At 44.3% G+C, this 25,726-nt stretch overlaps 1 protein-coding gene across 11 annotated transcripts in view; it reads left to right on the forward strand.

The window, feature by feature from the left end:
* Window positions 1-25,726, forward strand: part of C8H2orf80 (chromosome 8 C2orf80 homolog) — a 98,434-nt gene that overhangs the window by 22,838 nt on the left and 49,870 nt on the right. For 5 of the 11 annotated variants that reach the window (XM_072121015.1, XM_072121011.1, XM_072121016.1 and 2 more), the window contains 2 exons: window positions 9,021-9,190; window positions 13,106-13,200. In XM_072121015.1, coding sequence (XP_071977116.1) covers window positions 13,160-13,200 — 41 coding nt within the window. In that variant the 5' untranslated portion in view covers window positions 9,021-9,190; window positions 13,106-13,159. Of the gene's footprint in view, window positions 1-9,020; window positions 9,191-11,712; window positions 11,773-12,293; window positions 12,329-13,105; window positions 13,201-25,726 lie in introns of all 11 variants that reach the window. The other 6 variants (XM_072121021.1, XM_072121019.1, XM_072121018.1 and 3 more) reach the window with 3 other exon arrangements.

Consider the following 25,726-nt stretch of genomic DNA (forward strand, 5'->3'; position numbering starts at 1 on the left):
GTGGCCTACTTAGTCAGCACCCTAGGTAGTGGATCCCATGGACTAGTGGACAGCCAAACTTGATGCGTGGCCGCAACATGCGGTATTTGCAGTAGAGAAGCTGTCCTGCCTGGCCAGTACTGTGGCATCAAAGAGGGTGTTCAGTGCGGTGGGGCCATCGTTACCCCAAGGAGAAACCGCTTTTCCACCTGTAATGTGGAGAGACTTACCTTTGTCAAGATGAATCAGGTTTGGTCAGCCAGGATTTCAACATACGTCTCCCCCAAATGTTGAGAAATGAGTCTGGATTCCAACTACCTGCCTCAGCCACTATTCTGATGCTGCCACCCGCTTGATGCCACACATCTGCTGCCAGTTGCTCCATCTGCCTCCCACCATCTTTACCAGGGACTGGAATTGTCCACCACCTCCACAATCTGTCATTGTGCCACTCTGTGCCCTACCATTTTGCAGCCACCTTCACACTCTGTCATTGTGCCATTTTGGCCTACCACGTTGTTGCCGACTCTACACTTTGTCATTTTGACACTCTGTCGGCTCTTGCTGCTGCTGCAGCCACCTCCACACTCCATCATTGTGCCACTCTGTGGCTTACTATGTTCTGCCACCTCCACACTCTGTCATTGTGCCTCTCTGTGGGCTCCTGCTGCTGCTGCTAGTGCCACCTCCACACTCTGTCATTGTGACACTCTGTGGTCTGCTGCTGCTACCGCCACCTCCACACTATCATTGTGCCACTCTGTGGCTTACCATGTTGCTGCCACATACACACTGTGTCATTGTGACACTCTGTTGGATCCTGATGCTGACGCCACCTCCACACTCTATCATTGTGCCACTCTGTGGCTTACCATGTTGCTGCCACATACACACTGTCTCATTGTGACACTCTGTTGGATCCTGATGCTGACGCCACCTCCACACTCTATCATTGTGCCACCCTGTGGGCTCCTTATGCTGCTGCTGCCATGAGCTTCACACTCTATCATTGTGCCACTCTGAGGCTTACCATGTTGCCGCCACCCCACACTCTATCATTGTGCCACTCTGTGGCTTACCATGTTGCTGCCACATCCACACTTATTGTCATTGGGACACTCTGTGGGCTCCTGATGCTGACGCCTCCTCCACACTCTATCATTGTGACACTCTGTGGCCTACCATGTCATTTTGCCACTCTGTGGGCTCCTTCTGCTGCTGCTCATGACACCACCTCCACACTCTGATGCCACCTCCACACTCTATCGTTGTGCCACTCTATGGTTTACAATATTGCTGCCACCTCCACACTCTGGAATTGTGCCTCTCTGTGGTCTACCATGTTGCTGCCACCTAAAGAATTTGTCATAGTGCCGCTCTCTGACCTCATGCTGCTGCTGCCATCTCCGCACTTTGTCATTGTGCCACTCTGTGGCCTACCAGGTTGCTACCACATCCACACTTTGACATTGTGCCACTCTGTGCGCTCCTGCTGATGGTGCTGCTGCTGCCGCCACCTCCACACTCTATCATTGTGGCACTCTGTGGCTTATCATGTTGATGCCACCTCCACACTCTGTCATTATGACACTTTGTGGCCTACCATGATTCTGCCACCTAATGTATTTGTCAACGCGCCACTCTCTGACCTCATGCTGCTGCTGCCACCTCCACACTCTCTCATTGTGCCACTCTGTGGCCTACCAGGTTGCTGTCACCTCCATAATTTGTAATTGTGCTACTCTGCGGCCTACTCATGCTGCGCTAACTGACCGCTGTCTCCCTGGAACATCCTGTGATTTCTATAATGCTGTTTTCACCCTCCACCACTCTATGACGTTGCCACTATGTTTGGTTTTCCCCTTCATTTCATCTGTCAGAAGGAATGAAAAGCCTCAGGATTGATAGCCAAAAGCAGGAGTGGATACAGAACCTAGAGGACATGAAATATTCCAAATATTGGTCATCTCTGTTTTGGATCCACTCCTGTTTGTTTTTGGCTTTAGCAGAACTGATGGATTAATGACAGATTGAAAGCGGATACTGACGGATGAAATTCAGGTCAAATCACATTTTTTCGAAAAATTTGGTAAATCAGGTCGAACCGAATTTCAACAAATTCGCCCATCGCTAGTCTACTACCCTTGGTGCCTGATATTAAGATCCAGCCATAGTTCCCGCCAAGGATACTTACCAGCATTGTGGTCAAGTAGTCCTAGCAGATTGATGTACAAGGTGAACAGCTTGGACAAGTCACCACCATGTTGCAGCAACATCGTCAAGCTCCTGCGTCTCCTCCTGCTACTCCAGTTAGACCGCTGAACCTAGGCTGAGACTTTTCATGCCATCAAAGTATGATGGGGATCCCAAGTTGTGCAGAGGCTTTATTACCCAGTGCTCCTTGCACTTGAACGTATGCCGACAAAGTTTGTCATGGACTGGTCTAAGGTGGCTTTCATCATCAGTCTCCTCTCTGGGAAGGCCCTGGCATGGGCTACTCCTCTCTAGGACAGGTAACATCACCTCCTTCATCGCTGATTTCAGGTCCATCTTTGAGGAACCTCCATGGGCGTCTTCAGCTGAGACTGCACTGCTGAACCTGCGTCATAGGGACTTATCTGTTGGTGACTATGCGGTTTGATTCCGAAGCAAGTAGAGACTTTGCCACCGCACAGTATCTATGATTGCCCTATTGACCTGCTGCTGGGCATATCTCCTCCACGGGGTCGGGTGTACCCACTGTCTGTGACCGAAACCACTGCAATGTCGGCCTACGTGAAGAGGGGAATCTACTAACATCTTCTTGACTTGCTTTGTGGGCCGCTATATATTTTCCCTGAACAACCCATATACTTCCAAGATGAAAGCGTTCCACAGGTATGTGGATGACATTTTCATTGTTTGGGAAGGCTCTGAGCAGTCTTTCCTGGAGTTTGTGGCATAACTGAATTGGGTAAACCAAATGAATATGAGATTTACTGCAGTGTTTAGAGGGCGAGAACTTGAGTTCTTAGATGTCAAGGTGGAAGAAAAAATGGTAAATGGTATACTTCGGCCTTTAGAAAACCTACGGCCACTAATTCTCTCCTACACTATACTAGCTACCACCCACAACATGCAAAGGAGGATTTACTCTTAGCCAGTTTTTACGGTTCAGGAAACTAAACAGTGAGGACACACAGTTTCACATACAAGCTGGGGAATTAAAATCTAAACTCAGAGAACGGGGTTATCCCGTACCCCTCTAGATAAAGCAGTTAGGGAAGCAGGTGAAAATCTTCTTAGGGCGAGGAAGGGGCGACGTCAGAACAGAGAAGGAAATGACAAATGTATTGTATTTCAGCCCAATGGCCAAACTCTCACTTGTGGGTTCTTCTCTGAGACTTTCTCCTTCGCAGAGAGAAATTATTCCATAAGGGACTGAGAGCTATTGGCCATAAAACATGCTTTAGAAAGTGGCTCTATCTTCTGGAAGAGCTCGTCATCTGGTTTATATCTTCACCGACCACAAGAATCTCCTATATCTCCAGACTGCTCAGGGTCTCAATTCTCGAAAGGCTCGTTGGTCCCTCTTCTTTTCTCAGTTCAACTTCTTGATACATTCCGTCCAGCCAAAAAGAATGTCAAAACTGGTGCCCGCTCTCGTGCTTCTGCAGTTGTTGGGGAAGAACTCGCTCCTCGTCATATCGTTCCCCCGGAACAACTAGTTGTTGCTGCTTCTGTGGACCTACGGCAGCTTCCTCCTGGCAAGACCTATGTCCGACCAGCTGTTCGGAAGAGGATACTGACTTGGAGACATTGCTCTTGTGTGGCTGGGCAACCTGGGGTGCAGAGATCTATTGCTCTGAAATCTCGTTACTAATGGCCAGATCTGACCTAGGACGTTAGCGATTTTGTGCCTTCCTGCACTTCCTGTGCCCCTAACAAGTCGTCACGTGTCAAGCCAGCAGGTCTCCTCCTGCCGTTGCTGATACCCAGTGGCCTGTGCACTCACATAGCCATGAACTTTATTACGGATCTCCAATCTTCTTCCGGTAATTCAGTCATCTGGGTATTAACGGATCGGTTCTCCAAGATGTCCCACTTTGTTCTTCTGCCAGGTCTGCCATCAGCTCCACGCCTTGCTAGCCTGTTCTTCCTGCACATCTTCCGGCTTCATGGTTTTTCCCTGCACATTGTCTTGTGCGGTCAATGTGCGGTCAACTTCAAGTGAAGCTGGACTTCTCATCTGGATACCATCCACAGTCCAATGTACAAATTGAGAGTGTTAATCAGACCCTGGGCTGCTATCTCCACCTGATAGGATGACTAGTCCACTCTGCTGCCGAGGGCTGAATTCTCCTACAACTCTCTGGACTCTGCCGGTGCCACTCCCTTCTTTGTTGTTTATGGACAACATCCACGCCCACCTCTTCCTCTCTCTGTGTCTTCTGATGTTACTGCTGTGGAAGATTTGGTAGAAGACCTTAAGTCCATCTGGGAACAGACTTGTCAATCTCTACTTCAGGCCTCTGACCGCACCAAAACTCAGGCTGAAAGAAAACCCCGTAAAACTCCTCCAGTTTTTTCTCCGGTGATAAATTGTGGCTCTCCTCCAGATATGTCCAGCTGAAGATTTTCAGCTATAAACTTGGGCCACATATCCTGGATCCCTTCGAGGTGATGAAGCGCATCAATCCTGTGGGATATAAGCTGCACCTTCCTCCCACCATGCACATCCCGAACTCCTTCCATGTCTCCCTCTTGCCATAAAGCTAGCTTTGGAAGAATGGCATTATCTTCAGTAAAGAGCTCATCATCTGGTCTGTATCTACACTGACCACAAGAATCTCCTATATCTCCATGCTGCTCAGCGCCTCAATCCTCGACAACCCTCTTACCTTGGCAGAATTCTCATATAATTCTCTGGACTCTGAATCTGCCAATGCTGCTACCTTCTTTATTGTCTATGGACGACATTTGTGCCCACTTCTCCCCCTTCTGATGTTCCTGCTGTGGAAGAATTGGTTCAAGACCACAAGTCCATCTGAGAGTCCATCTCTATTTCGGACGTCCGCCTGTGCCAAAATCCAGACCGACAAGAGACTCAGACTCCTCCAGTCTTTTCTCCAGGTGATAAAGTGTGGCTGTCTTGTAGAATTGTCCTGCTGAAGATTCCAAGCTACAAGCTTGGTCCTCATTTCCTGGGCCTATTTGAGGTGCTGAAGCGCATCAACCCCTTGGCCTATAAGCATCGTCTTCCTCCCTCCATGCGCATCCCGAACTCCTTCCACGTCTCCTTTCTGAAACTGTCATCCTGAACTGCTTCTCACGGCAAGTACCACCTCCTGCTCCTGAGGCAGATTGCACCGATGTCGATGAGGTAAAAGAAGTCCAGGATATGAAGTCGGTCAGAGAAAGGCGGTTCTTTCTTGTCGACTGTACGGGGTTAGGGCCAGAGGAGAGATCTTGGGAGCCAGAAGACAACATTCTGGACTGTGGTGTTCTTGAGATGTTCCTTAAGGCCAAGAAGAGGGGGTGGCCGAAGGTTGGAGGGTACTGTCAGGTCGCAGTGTGCCTCAGTGTGCCCCTTTGTGCCAGCTGCAGCTTCCGTTACCTTTTTGCTCCAGCGGCGTCTCAGTGCGCGCGTTCCCGCCTCCTAGGTCGTATGCACATCAGCTCTGTAAATTTTAAAGGGCTAGTGTGCTGCTTATTGGAGCTGGCCAGACACTGGCCTCTTCCTGTGATGCCTGCTTTTGTGCCATTGAGAAAGCGTTTCCTGACTTTTTGTGTACTATCTGTTGTGACCTTCTGCTATGTTCCTGACTTCGATTCTCTACCACCTGTCCTTCTGCTGAAATATGACTCTATCTTGCCTTGGTCACCACCAGGAGCAAAGTCGCGCCTGTGGAGCAACCTTGTGGGATCCTGCCACAGTAAGTCCAAGCCGCTTTGCGGCGGGCTCTGGTGAAAACCAGGTGCCACTTAGACTCTAGGTGTCAGTTTATGTCATCGCTCGCGGTGGTGCAGTGGGTCCACTACCCCTGATCCTGACACTTAGTACACACTTAGTAATACAGCACCAGTATAGAGTTAAATACATAAGTACAGTACTAAAACCAAGCTTCATACAGAAACACAGCACCAGGACCAATTCCTGGTCCCTATATAAATACATATAGTATACTGAATGATTTTACATATCTACAAAGCCCTCTAATTTGCATGTATACAGTACCCTCATAATGAATAAATACATGCAGTCCCCACTTATCATTGATCACAAGCTGTATACCACTAAGGCATCGCCCTGCAGGATGGGTGTGCTGCACTGGTAATCACAAGAAGAAAAAGAAAGAATCCATGATGAATATTCACAATGGCAACTTAAAAACATGACAACCCCCAGTATCCAGCACACTGCAAGCTCCTAGTATATAGGTATACAGGACACTACAGCCCCCTGGTATGTGGATAGCTAGCACTGTGAAGACCCCCAATATATAGGTAGCATGCACACTGAAGTCCCCTTCCCCTCTGTATATACACTCACCGGCCACTTTATTAGGTACACCATGCTAGTAACGGGTTGGACCCCCTTTTGCCTTCAGAACTGCCTCAATTCTTCGTGGCATAGATTCAACAAGGTGCTGGAAGCATTCCTCAGAGATTTTGGTCCATATTGACATGATGGCATCACACAGTTGCCGCAGATTTGTCGGCTGCACATCCATGATGCGAATCTCCCGTTCCACCACATCCCAAAGATGCTCTATTGGATTGAGATCTGGTGACTGTGGAGGCCATTTGAGTACAGTGAACTCATTGTCATGTTCAAGAAACCAGTCTGAGATGATTCCAGCTTTATGACGTGGCGCATTATCCTGCTGAAAGTAGCCATCAGATGTTGGGTACATTGTGGTCATAAAGGGATGGACATGGTCAGCAACAATACTCAGGTAGGCTGTGGCGTTGCAACGATGCTCAATTGGTACCAAGGGGCCCAAAGAGTGCCAAGAAAATATTCCCCACACCATGACACCACCACCACCAGCCTGAACTGTTGATACAAGGCAGGATGGATCCATGCTTTCATGTTGTTGACGCCAAATTCTGACCCTACCATCCGAATGTCGCAGTAGAAATCGAGACTCATCAGACCAGGCAACGTTTTTCCAATCTTCTACTGTCCAATTTCGATGAGCTTGTGCAAATTGTAGCCTCAGTTTCCTGTTCTTAGCTGAAAGGAGTGGCACCCGGTGTGGTCTTCTGCTGCTGTAGCCCATCTGCCTCAAAGTTCGACATACTGTGCATTCAGAGATGCTCTTCTGCCTACCTTGGTTGTAACGGGTGGTGATTTGAGTCACTGTTGCCTTTCTATCAGCTCGAACCAGTCTGCCCATTCTCCTCTGACCTCTGGCATCAACAAGGCATTTCCGCCCACAGAACTGCCGCTCACTGGATGATTTTCTTTTTCAGACCATTCTCTGTAAACCCTAGAGATGGTTGTGCGTGAAAATCCCAGTAGATCAGCAGTTTCTGAAATACTCAGACCAGCCCTTCTGGCACCAACAACCATGCCATGTTCAAAGGCACTCAAATCACCTTTCTTCCCCATACTGATGCTCGGTTTGAACTGCAGGAGATTGTCTTGACCATGTCTACATGCCTAAATGCACTGAGTTGCAGCCATGTGATTGGCTGATTAGAAATTAAGTGTTAACGAGCAGTTGGACAGGTGTACCTAATAAAGTGGCCGGTGAGTGTAGGTAGCCAGCATACTGCAGCCCTCCCAGCAGTATATAGGTAGCCAGCAAACTGGAACCTTCCTCACCCACATTAGTATATAGGCAGCAGCACACTGCACCCCACTCCCCACACATTATATAGATAGCCAGCACACCCAAGCCCTCCCTCTTTCCCCACCCAATATGTGGGTAGCCAGCATACTACAGCCCACCCTCATCCCCACCCCAGTATAGGTAGAAAACCTGCAGATCCCAGCAAAAAAAAAAAGAATACTCATCTACCTTTGCTCCCTGCAGCCGGCATCTGTGCCCTTCAGGGCACCAGCTGAGGCTGTCGTTCACTCCCCTCTATGACCTAAGAGCCGTTGCCTAAGCAACGATGGTGGTGACGGCGGGTTGGTCACACAAAGGATCTTAGATGCACACAGCATCAATTGCTAATGAGGAGCTGGAGTTGGACTGCAGCTTGGGCCTCATTTAGGTGCTGGGCTTGGGACTGCAGTTCATTAATTCTCCCTATGATGGCGGCCATGAATGAGATTCACCATGTATATTCACCTGCAACAAAATGCTTCACTCTTTCTTACAAAGGAAACAGTTCTGTTCAGTAAAGATTCACTCTCACCACTCCACCATTATCAGAAATAGAAGAACCTTTGCGATCCTTCAAAAAGTAGTGAACCCCATACGAGTTTCAGATATCCAAACAATCCCATACATAAAGCCTATTGCGGGTTCTACTTAAGAAAGGGCATACACATTCGTGCAGATTGCCAAGGCATAGGTATAAATATATTTATTAATACACTAACAAAGCAGGTTAAAAATATTGCATATCAGTTTAAAATCTTTAAAAAGCCAAGACACCTCGCCTGTCCTTAGGTTTCTCCTCTTCAGGATTCTTCTGGGGCATGGTGTCTGACATAACACTAGATGTTTCAATCACATACATGAACATTCAATTAAACACCATGCTTCAAATTTCATCATTTGTCGCTTCACATATAATGAGTAAACCTTATCATTTTCTATGGTAGAAAAAAATATGTGTTAATGAAGAGTTTCACAGTGACAGATTTGTTTTTTGTGAAATACTGAGAAATTTCAATTGACCAGCCCAATGACAAAATCAATTGGTGGCGAAGTCAATTTGATTATTTGTTGGAGAGTATACAGTTTTTCCCAATGTACAGGTACAAGTTATGGGTATGTAGAAGTTATATCACTGGGTGCCGCACCAATTCTTCCATTGTATTCTTTGCAGAGTCAGATTTCCTCTGGTGTAAGAAACCTAATACTCTCTTATATAAGCAGGTAATTCAATTCAGACCTTACTGCTCACAGTCAGCTCAAGTGTTTCTGCAATAAGCTATGCGGTTTCATAGCAACATAAGAAAGAAAAAAAAAAGCAGGCTTGCATTATGCAAACCATTTTCTATTGCTTTAAGCCACAGCAACACTGTCAGGAATAGAACAGGATACAGGTAAGAGAATATTTACTGATCTTCTAGCCACATAAAGAAGCGTTTTTGTCTATTATTGATTTTATACTATCTGATTTCTTCACAAGGTATTGTGTCTATATTTAGCTGTAGCATTATTTTTTTTTTACTTTCTTTATTTCATCATCTCAGTCTTTCTTTGGAAGAGATGGAAATGTTAAGCACAGCCTTGATGTATTATATTTAAAAAAAAACAAAACACATACAAAATGTACCATTTTGCTAAAAATAAAATTAAAAACTTCAGAAGTTGTACCCTGACATATATTGATGTTTGTGTTGAATTACAGAAAACAACACAGTATTGTACAGGCGGTCCCCTACTTAAGAACACTCGACTTACATACGACCCATAGTTACAAACGGACCTCTGGATATTGGTAATTTATTGTGCTTTAGTCCTAGGCTACAATAAACAGCTGAAACAGTTATCAAATGTGTCTAAAATGAAACTTTAGTGTTAATATTGATTCTTATGACAACCCAACATTTAAAAAAAAAAAATTTGTCACAGAGACCAAAAACATTCTGGCTGGGATTACAATGATAAAATATACAGTTCCGACTTACATACAAACTCAACTTAAGAACAAACCTACAGACCCTATCCTGTATGTAACCCGGGGACTGCCTGTAATTGAATTTTTAGGCAAGGCCTACGTCAGTGGCATTCAGGGGCGTAACTACCACGGAAGCAGACTTAGCAGCAGCAGAGGGGCCCAGTGTCGGTCACACAGCACCCTAGTTAACAGAAGGGCCTGGTGTTTCTAGGTTTCTGGGTGAATTTGGAAGGAGGAACTCGGATGCTGCAGTTGATGCATCCACCACTCAGGCCAGTGGCGTAACTAGGTTAGACAGGGCCCCCTAATATACATATTAGTATACTCCCACATGCGAGTTACAATCACATATAAATACACTCATGTGCATATACACATACATACAGTGCCATATGCAACATACTCACATACAGTGTATACAGACATCATATACACATCACAGGTACTACATATATACATCACAGTATATGTTATATACATATTAAGCTGGACATGTGCAGTACAATATAGATATATACACGTCGCATGTTGATCCCCCACCACCAACTGCAATTTTGTTAGAGGGTCATTCTTTATCTCAGGCAACTGATCTAGTCCGATGTCACATTTGTATCAGATGTAAATGTCCAGTGTTTTTTTGTTTGTGCCATTTTGCGACCAAAATGTTTTTCAAAAATGACATGTATGTTTCTTCAACTTGTTTAAAACTTTTTTTGGGCATTGGTTTCTGGTCCAGCAGCGGCCAATTTCTGAGGAAAAATAAATAAAAAAGTTCAGCTGAAAGTTCGGCGTCATTTGCTCACCTATATGGCCCATACAGGCTTCATACCCAGGTTATTTAGATGCAATTACTTAAGAGTACAGGCAGTCCCCGGGTTACATACAAGATAGGGTCTGTAGGTTTGTTCTTAAGTTGAATTTGTATGCAAGTTGGAACTGTATATTTTATCATTGTAATCCCAGCCAGAACTTTTTTGGTCTCTGTGACAATTGGATTTTAAAAATGTTGGGTTGTCATAAGAATCAGGATTAACAATAAAGCTTCATTACAGACACCTGTCATAACTGTTATAGCTGATCATTGAAGTCTAGGACTAAAGCACAATAAATTACTAATATCTAGAGGTCTGTTTGTAACTAGGGGTCGTTTGTAAGTCGAGTGTTCGTAAGTAGGGGACCGCCTGTATTATTATAAGTTATTATAAGCAGGGCGGATCCTAGCCTTTTTTGCCGCCCGAGGCAAAAATTTAAATGCTGCCATCCCCGCATAATATGTAAAAATAAGTCCTAGTAGCCTTCTAGTATTGAATCATCCACAATTATATTTAAATGTGAATATTGCCACAGCTATAAGTAGAAAAATGGACCAGTGATTTTGCTAAACAACAAACATGTAAATTTGGATAGTCTATCATCAGTAAATCTTGTAGATTTTCCACAGCATAGGGCCTAACTTGTTGATCAGTGGCGGTCTCAGTGATGGGATCCCCATGGACCACTGAGAAAGACGAGTCATCTCGGGAAAACCTGTACAATTTTCCAATTTACTTTTTGGACCCAAGATAACTGTAGCAACCTGTCACGCCTGATGCCAAGTGCCATCACTGAGACTGCCACTGATCAGCAAGTTAGGCCCTTTCATGTGGATAGGGCCTAACTTGCTAACACCTAACATCAGACATCCCCTAACTTAGAGCATGCTTAAAGGGAACCTGTCACCACATTTGCACACATACAGCCAGTGACAGGTTCCTATAGAGCCCTAATAACTGACTGACACCCTTCTATTAGCTAAAAATTGTTTCGCTTACATCCACATAAATCACCTTTTTTCTTATATTATCTGGAATCAGAGGAGGGTGTGTCCTGATCATCCGGCCCCTCCTATCTAATCCTCCCCATGCCTTATGGCTCATGCTATTTCTTCCCATGTTTGCATTGCAGGAAGGAATGATCCAGGGTACCTTTGTTTGTATTCCGTATAACAACACACATCATATGTAGGTAAGACCTATTAAGAGGTTTCCACCTGATTGACTATTTCTGCTTGAGGAGATTTTACAGCCTATTGACTCATGGAGGCTTTTTCATGGAGGCTTTTTGTACTTAATTTAATCAAATAAATAATGGCACATCTGTTGTTTTGTGTGTAATACGACCCCTCAAATACCAGATGTAATCAATGTGTACCTTATCTTCTTATCAGGACGGTAAATCAGCAGGAGTCATACTTTGCCCCCACATAAATGTAACTTTATTTATGCAATATGCAAACAATGGCGCAAAATGCAGGCAATAAGATGTGATGAAATGCATTGTTCTTTCCAAAAGGCGATTGTACCAAACAAATACTGCCTGATCATTTAAAGGGACTTTACTTTTCACATACTCTAACACAGTGGGGCACATTTACTTACCCAGTCCTGTGGAGTTCATGAAAGTGCATTGTCCGAACATCATGCATTCTGCCACAATTCACTAAGATCGTGTGCCCGATATCCTGCATGTTTTGCTTCCCCGCTCAGGTTCGCTGGAGTTCACCTTCTTCTTCGTGGTGCATGTAAGTGCATTTTCTTGCAACACAATTTGAATCTTAAACTCCGTGCTCAGTCCGAATCCATTGGACCGTCCGATGGTTTGGCCCACGATTTCTATTGCATAAAAGGCAGCGTAGCTGTGCCAAAATCCGATCGTGTGTGACACAATTCCAGCGCAACCCCCTGTTAAATACCTGTCAAAACTGCGCAAATCCCAAAAACCGCAAACAGTCCCCTACTTAAGAACACCCGACTTACAGACTACCCCTAGTTACAAACGGACCTCTGGATGTTGGTAATTTACTGTACCTTACCCATGGGCTACAATAAAACAGCTATAACAGTAATAAATTGTGACTGCAATTAAGTTTTAATGTTAATCCTGGTTCTTATTTTAATATTAATTGGATTTCAAAATCCAATTCTAACAGAGACCAAAAACAATTTAGAAAAAATAGAAGTAGCCGGCACTCGTTGTAGGTAAGTATAAAATTATTCAAAAAGCTTTATTAACAGGGTTAAAATGCTGCATGGGGCAGTAGCATAGAAAAGAAAAACAAGTGGAGCTGCGGGGCTCCACGTTAAAAAGCGGTAATCAGACCTACGCGTTTCGGACGCTATGCATTCTGGTCCTTAGTCATGGTCTTAGTCAAAAACAATTTAGTTGGGCTTACAATTATAAAATATACAGTTCCGACTTAAATACAAATTCCACTTAAAAACAACCTACAGAACTCATCTTGTACGTAACCTAGGGAATGCCTGTACAAAAATCCTAATTTAATTTGTTTTATTTCTAGGACTAAATCTTTTGTGGAAAATTGTGACCAATAATTGTGATTAATAAAGACTTCATGGAAAGAAAACGTCTAAGGAAAGAACTTGAAAAGCTTCTGTAAGTATGGCTTTGTTCACTATAACAGTATTGAAGGGTTGCCCCACAATGTCTCTTGGAATTGGTACAGCACGATCGGAACACTCCACCATTATTCTCTAATCGTTTAGAAAGGTACATGATGGTTATAATCTTACCTAATATTTGTGAGTTATCCACTCCCTGCTGATCTGCAGTCGTGTCACTTGCCCTACAGGTTTAGATTAACAGAAAGTCAGTTTCTCTATTCATTCATTTGCAACTCACACTGAGAATGAACTGACTTCTTGGCCACATTTGTCATTATACAACGTGCACCAAAAAATGTCCTGCTTTTTGTGCAAAATGTCAGTTTTTCACTGACCAAACCCTGATTGCACACTGATCAGACTCTGACGTGATCTGCAACGCAAGTGTGGAAGGGGCCTAAGTGTCCAGTTTAGCCTGGACTCCTTGCTGGTCAAACTGCTATCTTGCTATGTTCATTAGCTCTCTTGTATTCTCTAGTTTCTGATCTTGTGCCTTTGTCTTGACTTCTCTATTTGGATTGTGATTTGGTTAATGTTATTACCCGCTGTTGCCAACTCGGATTGAAGACATCACCTTAGGGTTCATTCACGTAGCCGCATGTTCGTCCCCATAGATGGCAATAGCGGCACGGTGGGGAGACGGTGCCACACATGTGTGGCACCAATCCGGGCACACACCGCAAAAAGATAGAGCATGCTCTATCTTCCGGCAAGTGTGCGGCCGTGCGCCGCTGTTTTCTATGGCTGAAGGAGGGGTTACCTCCTCCTCCTCTCCAGCACACGGCGTGTGAATGCGCCTTTATTGTGTTTGTTTGTCTGTATTGTTACGTGTTCACACCTTACTCCGGGAGGGAACATCACCCAGTTATTGGCCCAGGGTCTGCCCGATCTTTCAGTCAGTCAAACCCTTCCAGGTCTCGTAAACTGTCTGCGCATGCATCTGCATGTGCAAACAGTTTACACTGCTCTACAATGAATAAGTATTGTAGAGCAGTGTATTGGACTTGAACCAGTGATCAGAGCACTGTTGGTTCAAGTTCAAGTATGTATAAGTAAAAAAAAGTTAAAAACGCTAAAGATTAAAAATTAGAATAAATAAAAAATAAATACATAAAAATATAAGCACGTCCCGATCATTTTTAATTAATACCTTAAAAAATGCTGTAAAAAGTGATTTAAAAAATGTTACACACTCTAAAATAAAACCACTAAAAAGAACAACTCTTCTCGCAAAAATAAGCCCCTAACCAGATTTGCCAGCCAAAAAATAAAAAACTTATGTATTTGAAAAGATGGTGATGCTAAAACCCCCACATATTTAGTATGTCACTCGGACTACAGCCGTCGGGTCATGGTAAAGTGCGAGTATGGCTTGCAGAAATTTAGGGTCTAAACCTATTTTCCAGAGCACTGCTGCCAGGAACTCCCATTTTATGGTACAATCACTCGCGGTATGCCCGCCATGCGGGCATACCGCCGTGTGCTGGAGGTGAGGAGGAGGTGACCCCTCCTCCCTCCATAGGAAATAGCGACACACGGCCGCACATCCGCCGAAAGATAATAATAATAATTCTTTATTTATATAGCGCACACAGATTACGCAGCGCTGCACAAAGCATTTCAAATTGGTCCCTGTCCCCATGGGGCTCACAATCTAAACAACCTAACAGTATGTTTTGGAGTGTGGGAGGAAACCGGAGTACCCGGAGGAAACCCATGCAAACACAGAGAGAACATACAAACTCTTTGCAGATGTTGACCTGGGTGGGATTCAAACCCATGGACTCCAGTGCTGCAAGGCAGAAGTGCTACTCACTCAGCCACCATGCTAGAGCATGCTCTATCTTTTTGCGGTGTGCAGCCCGGATCGGTGCCACACATGTGCCGCTATTGGCGTCTATGGGGACGTCAATTGGCATCTTTGCAGCCGCATGTACGGCCCCGCAGACGGCAGTGTGAATGAGCCCTTAAAGCCTTTTCCGCGTCTACTGTGACAAGGCATAGTTTGTTGCCATTTGTGCGTGCTCTTGCCATTAGGGAAATAGTTTTCACCATGTTGTCTTTGGTCTCTCTTCCTGGCACAAAGCTCACCTGGTCTCGATATATAAGATCTGGGATATGAGTTTGAAGCAAAAGGCCACCATTTTTGGTCAACAGTCCAAATGTCCACATTTAACAGGGATATAGGTCTAAAGTCCTCACATGTAGTCAGTGATTTTCCCAGTTTGGGTAAGACCGTGATAGTTGCTTATAGGGCTTGAGCCAGGAAAGGAGTGCCATTCGCTGCTGCATTGATTACTTGTAGGAGTATGGGCATAATGTCCTCTCCAAACATTTTAACCCCTTAGCGCTCTGCGCCGTAGCTGTACTGCGTTGAGTCCCGCGATTAGCGCTCAGCGCAGTACAGCTACTGCGCAGAGCCGATGCCGGTTCAGCGCTGCATAGCAGCCGAACCGGCATCGTTAGCCACGGGATTTCAGCGGTAATTTACCGCTGACATCCCCGGCTAACACCCGCGGTCGAAGTGGGCTCCGATCGCGGGTGTTTAACCCGTTAAATGCCGCGGTCAACGCGACCGCGGCATTTAACATGCCTTCTGGGGGTCTTTACCCCACGATCGGCCCCCCGCACGGTTTTCAGGGGGTCGATCGCTGTTTTGGCTCCTCTGGGGTTCGATCGGGACCCCAGAGAAGCCTGGAGGGTTTACCTTTAAGATGGCATCTGTGACGTCATCTTAAAGGCAAAGTGTCAGCCTATGCATCTGCATAGGCTGGCACTGATAATACCCTGCAATACATTAGTATTGCAGAGTATTATCAAGAACAAGCAATCAGATGATTGCTTGTTCATATCCCATGGTGGATCATGTAAAAAATGTACAAAATAATGTTTTTCAATAAAAAATTACTTTATAAATCACTAAAAATGCCCATAAGCCCCAAAACATATAAAGAAACATATAACGCTCAAAAAAGTCTAAATCATAACACAAACCCCACATATATAGTATCACCGCGTCCGTAACAATCCATAGAATAAAACTAAAATCCTGGCAGCTGCAGGGTGCTCCTTCCCTTCTGCGCCTCGCTGTGCCCCCATAACACAAGTAATGTCCACATGTGGGGGGTCGCTGCACTCAGGAGAAATTGTAGAACAAATTTTATGGTGAGTTTTCTCTTTTTATCTTTTGGAAATGTGTAAATTTTAGGGCTAAATGAACGTATAACCATTATAGCCATTTTGATTCAATTACTATGAAGATCTCAAGGGGTTAACAATCTTTGTAAATGCTGTTTCTGATAGTTTGAGGGGTGCAGATTTGATGGGTTGGTTATATAGGGGGTTTTGTTGCTAAATATGTAAAATTTGATTTCAAACAGTATTTATCCCCAAAATAGTCAATTCCGAAAATACGGAAAATCGCTATTCGATTTGTAGGCTGCGTGACGTCAAAATAAATTATCCAAACATTTCAATAATTATGAAAATGTAAAGTAGACAAATGGGAAATGTTATTCTGCAAGTTATTTAGGTGGTAAATCGATCTGCCTGAAAACGCGGTGATTTTGAATTTCGAAAATGGCAAATTTCTCTAAAAATTCATCATTTTTTTTTTTTTGTAAATAAACGCAAAACTTATCAGCCAAAATTTACCACTAAAATGAAGTACAACATGTGGGTAAAAAACAATCTCAGAATCGCTTTGTTAAGTAACAGTGTTCAAAAGTTATTACCACAGGAAGAGACACTGGTCAAATTTTAAAAATAAGTTGCGAGCCTTAACCTGCAAACAGGCTGCGTCCTTAAGGGGTTAAAGAACTTGCCGTGAAAACATCTGGGCCAGGGCTCTTTCTTGATTTTAGTTCCTTAATGACTCTTTTAATTTCATGTTCTGTAAAATCCTGTATTGGAGTCTAAATTATATAGGCGTTCATAGAAATTTCAAGACTATACCCTGCGGTGAGTGTATTATGCCTTTGGCCGAGGAGGTGATAAAGAGGACATGTGTGCGTGGGGCCTTTGGATGTGGCGCCTTTGCAAGCCACGAACCGCTTTTATCTCCGTATTTGTAGTAGCTTTTACGCAGGCCATTATGCGTGCATTGGGTCTTTTCATCTAGGATCGCTAGTATCTTCAGATAGTTCTGCTTTGATGGGTTGGGATGGAGAGGATTTATTGTTAGATTTAAGCCGCTCCAGTTCAGTAAATAATAACGTTTAAGGTGCAAGCTATGGGACATCAGGACACCCCTGATATTACCTTTTAATGCTTCCCATGGCAGTGGGGCATTGGAATTTTGGATAGTGTAGTCTGAAATAAATGTCTGGATAGTGTTTTTAATATCTGTAACACATAAGGAGTCATTTAGTAGGTTCTCATTAAGTCTCCATGTATTGATGCATGGTGTGGAGGCCGAGATCGCTATAGATCCCATTACTGGCTCATGATCAGACCACACTTAGTTGTCTGATCAATAAGGTGGTGGGAGAGGAACAGGTGATCTATCCTGTGATAGCTATTGTGTGCTAGGGAGTGGTATGAATAGTCCTTGTCATATGGATGTAAAATTCTCCACACGTTAGTCAGGTGCATTTCTCTCAGCAATCTCCCAATCTATTCAGTTGGCCAAGTGGAATGGCTGAACTACCCGTTGTAGAGTCTAAGGTTCTGCAGACTCATTCTGAGGCTCATTCGGCAGTTCCCCGGTTTCCTGTGGCCAATGTTCACCCACTGGGAGGAAGGTGCTGCCTATATATCCCGATTGTAAGGCATGGGTGCTGGAGCTCTCTCGTTATGCGACCTCACTCATCCATCAGCAAGCCCCGCCTCCCTCTAATTCAACGTTAGTAACAAAGATACAGCATTTCACAGATATAATTCCAACCTGTCTCTATGAGTCCTGGTGTTTACAATTTCTTTTCTTGTCTGCACGCCGCAGTGTTCTCTGCCTCCTGCCCCTCCTATCCTGTATTACAAGACTAGCTCAGACACGAGCACTTCCTAAGTAAAATTGTAATAACCTTTACCAAAATGTGTTATATGTCATCAGAGATAAAGACAGAGAGTGCATGTACCTTTGCAAAGTGTTTGCTACTTCTCCTTATGGATTCTGCGTTCAGCTGACAGGATGGAAGGGCCTCACTTCAAATGTTCATATCTCCAAAACTGTGGCACACAATTCAGGTGTCCTATTAAAGAGCAGAATCCCCTTGGTTGTGTTTTAGTTACAGAGATCTATTTAATAATCACATTCGTCACTGCAACTTTAAAGGGGTATTCCCACAAAGAAAAGTTTCTTATATGTACGATGGATAACAAAATAACACATTCTCTAATTCTCTAATTCACTATTAACAAAAATACAGCATTTCACAGATATAAATCCAGCCTGTCAAGTAACCTCAGACTTAAAGGACACCTGTCATCAGGTCTGTGTCACTTGTCCTGTCACCTCTACCTGTTGGAGCAGCTCACAAGGATCCCATCCCAGCCTTTATCTAGTTATTTCATACATTATTCATTGTAAAATCATCTATTCTTTATCATGTAAATGAGGCTGGTCACATGGTCAGAGGCAGTGATGTCACCCCTGTTACCACTCCTATCTCCTCCCCCTGCTCATGTCTGTGTGTAATGTATAGTAAAGCATGGCTAGTGTGTACTGCATCTGCTGACATGCTGCATCCTCCTAATATACAGGTGAGAGACACAGACATCAGCTACACATGAATCTGACATGTTCTGCTATAACATGGCTGCCTGGAGCTGCTGTATCTCTCCTAAACACACACACATGCACACACAGGCTGCAGGGGGCGTGGCCACCAGCACCAGGAAGCACATCATTATACAGCCTCACATCATTATACAGGCTGTCAGTCATGCACTGGGGGTGTGGCTGTGCCTCCCACTCATGAATAGAGTGGACAGCTTGAATATGCTAATGCTTCATTGGACACTTCACAGGTCATTTGCATACAGCTTTAGGACCTCATTGCTTAGGTTTACAGGCATGTAGAGGGACAATAAAGTGATAGAGGCAATGCTCTCTAATGGCAGTTTATGAAAATATATTTAGTTTAGGGGGGTTATTTTGCATGGTTGGGCACCATCTTGGATTTCTGTGTGAGATCGTGGAGCTGAGATTTCTGTGTCTCTCTACTGTGTGCATGTAGCCACGCGAGACACATCCTGCCAGGAGATGGTGAGCAGAGAGAGAAGCTGAAAACTACAAACTACAAGGAGATAAGTAATGCAGGGGAAGGGGGAGGCAGGCACATATCTGTGAGGTGTAACGGTGTAAAAGTCTGTCAGCCTGTGTCTGTCAGCCTCTGAATAGTCATCTCATGCATCTCTGATCTGTCTCATCTCTCTCTCTCTATGGGGGATATTTATCATGCCGTGCTCGCCTCTACCTCTTGATGTATCGGGCAGGGTGCTGCGCAGCATTTATTCTACACCAGGCCCTGTCTGGCATAGAAATAAATGCAGCCGGCAACTTTTCACATGTGTCGGACGCGCCCCCCCATCACGCCCCTTCACACCCCACTGACGTGAAGGTGACGGATTGGGGCCAAAAAAATCGCAAGTGCTATCAATTAGCTAGCATTTGTTATTATTTCAAGGCCTCTATGCCACTTATGTGGTGCAGAGGCCCTGATAAATATACTCCTATGTTTCAGTGTGTTAGTATAATGTCAGAAGCCAGATGAAAGTGTACATACACCTCTATCCTGATAATGTAGCCACATTGTCACCCAACAGAACTAGAGGGATAATACAATAATGTGTCTGCCTCGAGAAGGCCCCGCCCACACCCTTGGATTTTGCACTGAGCAGCATAGGGAGTCATAGGAGCTAAAACTGCAATAAAACTGAGTAAAATTGTAAAGTAAATGGTTAAAATGATCTTTATCATGTTAACATCACTAGGGGATTGAAATGTGAGAATTTTCTTTTGTGGGAAAACCATTTTTTAGAAAAATTTTTAGAAATTTTTTATTAATTCTTCACATAATATCACAATACATTGTCAAACGCATGAAATAGAACATACATCATCATCTTAGTTCTTACATAATTCCATTTTTAGCTCTAGTCTAGTCATTGCCAAAAAATAGAAATTTAAATTTATACACAACCTGAGTACCTTATCTCCCTATGACCCCCCACCCCAACCCCGACCTGAGAGAAAAAAAAAGAGAGAAATATGCCTTATACCTTAATTTAATTATCTGCCCAATTTTTTTTATAATACATTTTTTCAAACTGACCCACTCTCAGAGTTAAATTGTACCAAAGTTCCTTTGATGGGGGTTCTCTGTCCCCCCATTTACGTGCCACACACACCAATGCAATGTTCATTAATTTTGAAATTAGGTTTCTTTGAGATTTAGTTAACCCTGGATAGACAACCAAGCCCAATATAGCAGTTTTTACTACTGGCGTGCACTCGCTACCCACAATCTTGGAAATATACTCAAACACCTCTTTCCAAAACGTCCCGATCCCAGGACACTCCCAGATGGTATGTAGGAAATTGGCTTCCATCATATCACACTTATAGCATCTTGAATCTTCCCTGATTTTCATTTTAGCTAACAAGGCAGGGGTATAATAAATTCTATTAAATTGTATAATCCTATAATTCCAATTAAGTGAACTACGTTTAATATTTTTATACACTTTCCCCCACTCTTCACATTTCACTATCCCAATCTCCGATTCCCATTTTACTTTAGACCCGTGCATAAATTTACTTGAATAATCCTTTACAATGTATTTATATATTTTAGAAACAATTTTTTTCGTGTTCCTTACTGATTTAACATACTCCAAACCCATATATGTTTCTTTCTTCAACTTTATCAAGTGTTTGCCTTTTCTTAGTGCATGCGAAAGTTGCATATACCTAAACACATCCCCTCCCTGTAACCCATATTTCCCTTTCAACTCCTCAAATTTTATAAATTTTTCCTCAAACACCACTTGTGAAATGTGTAATACCCCCTTCTTGATCCAAAGGCCATTATCTGGTATCAATTGCATATCGGGCAAGGTATCATTAAACCATAACATAGTTTCCTCTTGGAATCCTTGTACTGCAAATATTTTTTTTACTTCAGTCCATGATCTAAAAAGTGATTTGCAGATGTCCGATTTTGAAAATGGCTCAGCCAGCAGAACAGAAGATTCCATCAACTCAAAGGCGTTCTTAATAGAGATGAGCGAGCACTAAAATGCTCGGGTACTCGTTATTCGAGACGAACTTTTCCCGATGCTCGAGTGCTCGTCTCGAATAACGAGCCCCATTGAAGACAATGGGAGACTCGAGCATTTTTCAAGGGGACCAAGGCTCTGCACAGGGAAGCTTGGCCAAACACCTGGGAACCTCAGAAAAGGATGGAAACACCACGGAAATGGACAGGAAACAGCAGGGGCAGCATGCATGGATGCCTCTGAGGCTGCTTAATCGCACCATTATGCCAAAATTATGGGCAACAGCATGGCCATGACAGAGTGACAGAATGAAGCTAGATAGCATCTAAAACATCCAATAATTGACCCTGACACTATAGGGGACGGCATGCAGAGGCAGCGGCAGCAGCGGCAGGCTAGAGAGTGGCATGGCGACATACCCTAAATGGACTCAGGCTTCAAACCAATGGGTGGCAGAGAGGAACCAAAGGAGGTGAGCAAGAAGCGCTCAAATAATATCGGTACATGATAAAAGTTTGCCAGTATATTTTGTGGATTACACAGCAGGGTGGCGACAAAGTTAACATGGAAGCCATGAAAACAACCCAAAATTCTGCCTGACACAGCTCGTTTGATAAGGGGACCATGTATGGAGGCAGTGAACTAGTAGTAGATTAAAGGTGCTGCAGTTAAAACTATGTTAGTTGGATCTTGGGATGGAGCTGGCGCTCCGCTGCCAGATGAGCTTTCGCCAATCCAAGCCCCTGTCTCTAGGCTACTCCCCAAACAGCACTTCTAAGAACCTTTTGTATAAGATCAAGTGTAGTAGCGTTCTTATAAGTTTAGGATATGGCGGGTGAGGGGAATGTAAACAGATGCGCAAGAAGCGCTGAAATAATATTGGTAAATGATAAAAGTTTGCCAGTATATTTTGTGGATTACACAGCAGGGTGGCGACAAAGTTAACAAGTTTGTTGTGGAAGCCATGAAAACAACCCAAAATTCTGCCTGACACAGCTCGTTTGATAAGGGGACCATGTATGCCTACAGTTCATGCCAGTCGGTGCACTGGCTGCCAGTCTCCTTTCGAATACAGTTTAAAATAATAACCCTCATCCATAAAGCTCTGTATAATGCTGCACCCCCCTACCTCTCCTCTCTTATCTCAGTCTATCGCCCAACCCGTGCTCTTAGATCCCCCAGTGATCTTAGATCAACCTCTACCCTAGTGCGGACCTCCCACTCGCGTCTCCAAGACTTCTCTAGAGCTGCACCAATTCTATGGAATGCTCTGCCCCGGACTATCAGACTAATACCTAACCTCCAAAGTTTCAAACGTGCTCTTAAAACCCATTTCTTTAGGCAAGCCTATAACACTCATTAACTGCATGAAGTTTTAACTCTTCTACTAACCCGTCCTGTGTCGTCCTCCCATCTGTTATCCAGCAACCAACAGGCACCAGACTTCTCTGCAGTCCCATTCACCCTGGACCTGGTATATAAGATGACGGCTGAGTGGTTCAAGCGACAGCAATTCCATTTATTATATTTTGTTCTATTCCCTAAGAAGAATGGCTTGACCATTAAAAATTCTTTTACCTTGTGTTACCCCATCATCTTTATAAACCGTAAGCTCTGGCGAGCAGGGACCTCACTCCTGTTGTTCCATACAAATGTTGTGCTCTGTTACATTACATTTGTATTTGTTTCCTATGATTTGTAAAGCGCTACGGAATATGATGGCACTATATAAATAAAGATTATTATTATTATTATTATGGAGGCAGTGAACTAGTAGTAGATTAAAGGTGCTGCAGTTAAAACTATGTTAGTTGGATCTTGGCATGGAGCTGGCGCTCCGCTTCCAGGCGAGCTTTCGCCAATCCAAGCCCCTGTCTCTAGGCTACTCCCCAAACAGCACTTCTAAGAACCTTTGGTATAAGATCAAGTGTAGTAGCGTTCTTATAAGTTTGGGATATGGCGGGTGAGGGGAATGTAAACAGATGCGCAAGAAGCTCTGAAATAATATCGGTAAATGATAAAAGTTTGCCAGTATATTTTGTGGATTACACAGCAGGGTGGCGACAAAGTTAACAAGTTTGATGTGGAATGGCCTGTAATAGCTCTTGGGCGGTGTGCCTTTTATCGCCTAGGCTCAGCAGTTTGAGCACCGCCTGCTGTCGCTTAGCGACGGCACTGCTGCTGTGCCTAGAGCTACCGACTGATGGCGCCATGGCCACGGATGGTAATTCGGAGGAGGTGGAGGAGGGGTGGGAGGAGGAGGAGGTATAGTAGGCCTTTGAGACCTGGACCGAGGTAGGCCCCGCAATCCTCTGCGTCGGCAGTATATGACCAGCCCCAGGGTCAGACTCGGTCCCAGCCTGCACCAAGTTAAGTGTAGTAGCGTTCTTATAAGTTTGGGATATGGCGGGTGAGGGGAATGTAAACAGATGCGCAAGAAGCGCTGAAATAATATCCGTAAATGGTAAAAGTTTGCCAGTATATTTTGTGGATAACACAGCAGGGTGGCGACAAAGTTAACAACTTTGATGTGGAATCCATGAAAACAACCCAAATTTCTGCCTGACACACCTCGTTTGATAAGGGGACGATGTATGGAGGCAGCTATATGGACGACTTTTGGAGGTAGCAATGGAGGCAACGTGTGGAGGCTGCTATGGAGACAATTTAATTTGGATAGTGCCTGTATGTGGCAGTCCAAAAAAGTTTTCAAACCAGAGGAGCAGGTAGGTGGCCCTCCAGAAAAATGAAATAGATTGAGTGCCTGTATGTGGCAGTCCAAAAAAGTTTTCAAACCAGAGGAGCAGGTAGGTGGCCCTCCAGAAAAATGAAATAGATTGAGTGCCTGTATGTGGCAGTCCAAAAAAGTTTTCAAACCAGAGGAGCAGGTAGGTGGCCCTCCAGAAAAATTGAATAGATTGAGTGCCTGTATGTGGCAGTCCAAAAAAGTTTTCAAACCAGAGGAGCAGGTAGGTGGCCCTCCAGAAAAATGAAATAGATTGAGTGCCTGTATGTGGCAGTCCAAAAAAGTTTTCAAACCAGAGGAGCAGGTAGGTGGCCCTCCAGAAAAATGAAATAGATTGAGTGCCTGTATGTGGCAGTCCAAAAAAGTTTTCAAACCAGAGGAGCAGGTAGGTGGCCCTCCAGAAAAATGAAATAGATTGAGTGCCTGTATGTGGCAGTCCAAAAAAGTTTTCAAACCAGAGGAGCAGGTAGGTGGCCCTCCAGAAAAATTTAATAGATTGAGTGCCTGTATGTGGCAGTCCAAAAAAGTTTTCAAACCAGAGGAGCAGGTAGGTGGCCCTCCAGAAAAATGAAATAGATTGAGTGCCTGTATGTGGCAGTCCAAAAAAGTTTTCAAACCAGAGGAGCAGGTAGGTGGCCCTCCAGAAAAATGAAATAGATTGAGTGCCTGTATGTGGCAGTCCAAAAAAGTTTTCAAACCAGAGGAGCTCCAAAAAAGTTTTCAAACCAGAGGAGCAGGTAGGTGGCCCTCCAGAAAAATGAAATAGATTGAGTGCCTGTATGTGGCAGCCAAAAAAAGTTTTCAAACCAGAGGAGCAGGTAGGTGGCCCTCCAGAAAAATTGAATAGATTGAGTGCCTGTATGTGGCAGTCCAAAAAAGTTTTCAAACCAGAGGACCGGGTAGGTGGCCCTCCAGAAAAATTAAATGCATAAAGTACTATAGCTAGAGCCAGTGGGCCCTGTCAAAAAATAGCCAGTTTCCTCTGCTTTAGTGTACAAAGAGGAGGAGAAGGAGGAAAATGAGGAGGAGGAGGAGTGCATAAATTATTCAGGTTGAGCTTCCTTCACCTGGTGGAGATTGGAAATTATGAGAAATCCAGGCTTTATTCATCTTAATAAGCGTTAGCCTATCAGCGCTGTCAGTCGACAGGCGTGTACGCTTATCGGTGATGATGCCACCAGCTGCACTGAAAACCCGCTCGGACAACACGCTAGCGGCAGGGCAGGCAAGAACCTCCAAGGCGTACAGCGCCAGTTCGTGCCACATGTCCAGCTTTGAAACCCAGTAGTTGTAGGGAGCTGTGTGATCATTTAGGACGATGGTATGGTCAGCTACGTACTCCCTCACCATCTTTCTGTAAAGATCAGCCCTACTCTGCCGAGACTGGGGACAGGTGACAGTGTCTTGCTGGGGTGACATAAAGCTGGCAAAAGCCTTGTAAAGCGTACCCTTGCCAGTGCTGGACAAGCTGCCTGCTCGCCTACTCTCCCTCGCTACTTGTCCCGCAGAACTACGCACTCTGCCGCTAGCGCTGTCAGAAGGGAAATAGTGT

This window comes from Engystomops pustulosus, chromosome 8 (assembly GCF_040894005.1).
Source record: "Engystomops pustulosus chromosome 8, aEngPut4.maternal, whole genome shotgun sequence".
Lineage (NCBI taxonomy): Eukaryota > Metazoa > Chordata > Amphibia > Anura > Leptodactylidae > Engystomops > Engystomops pustulosus.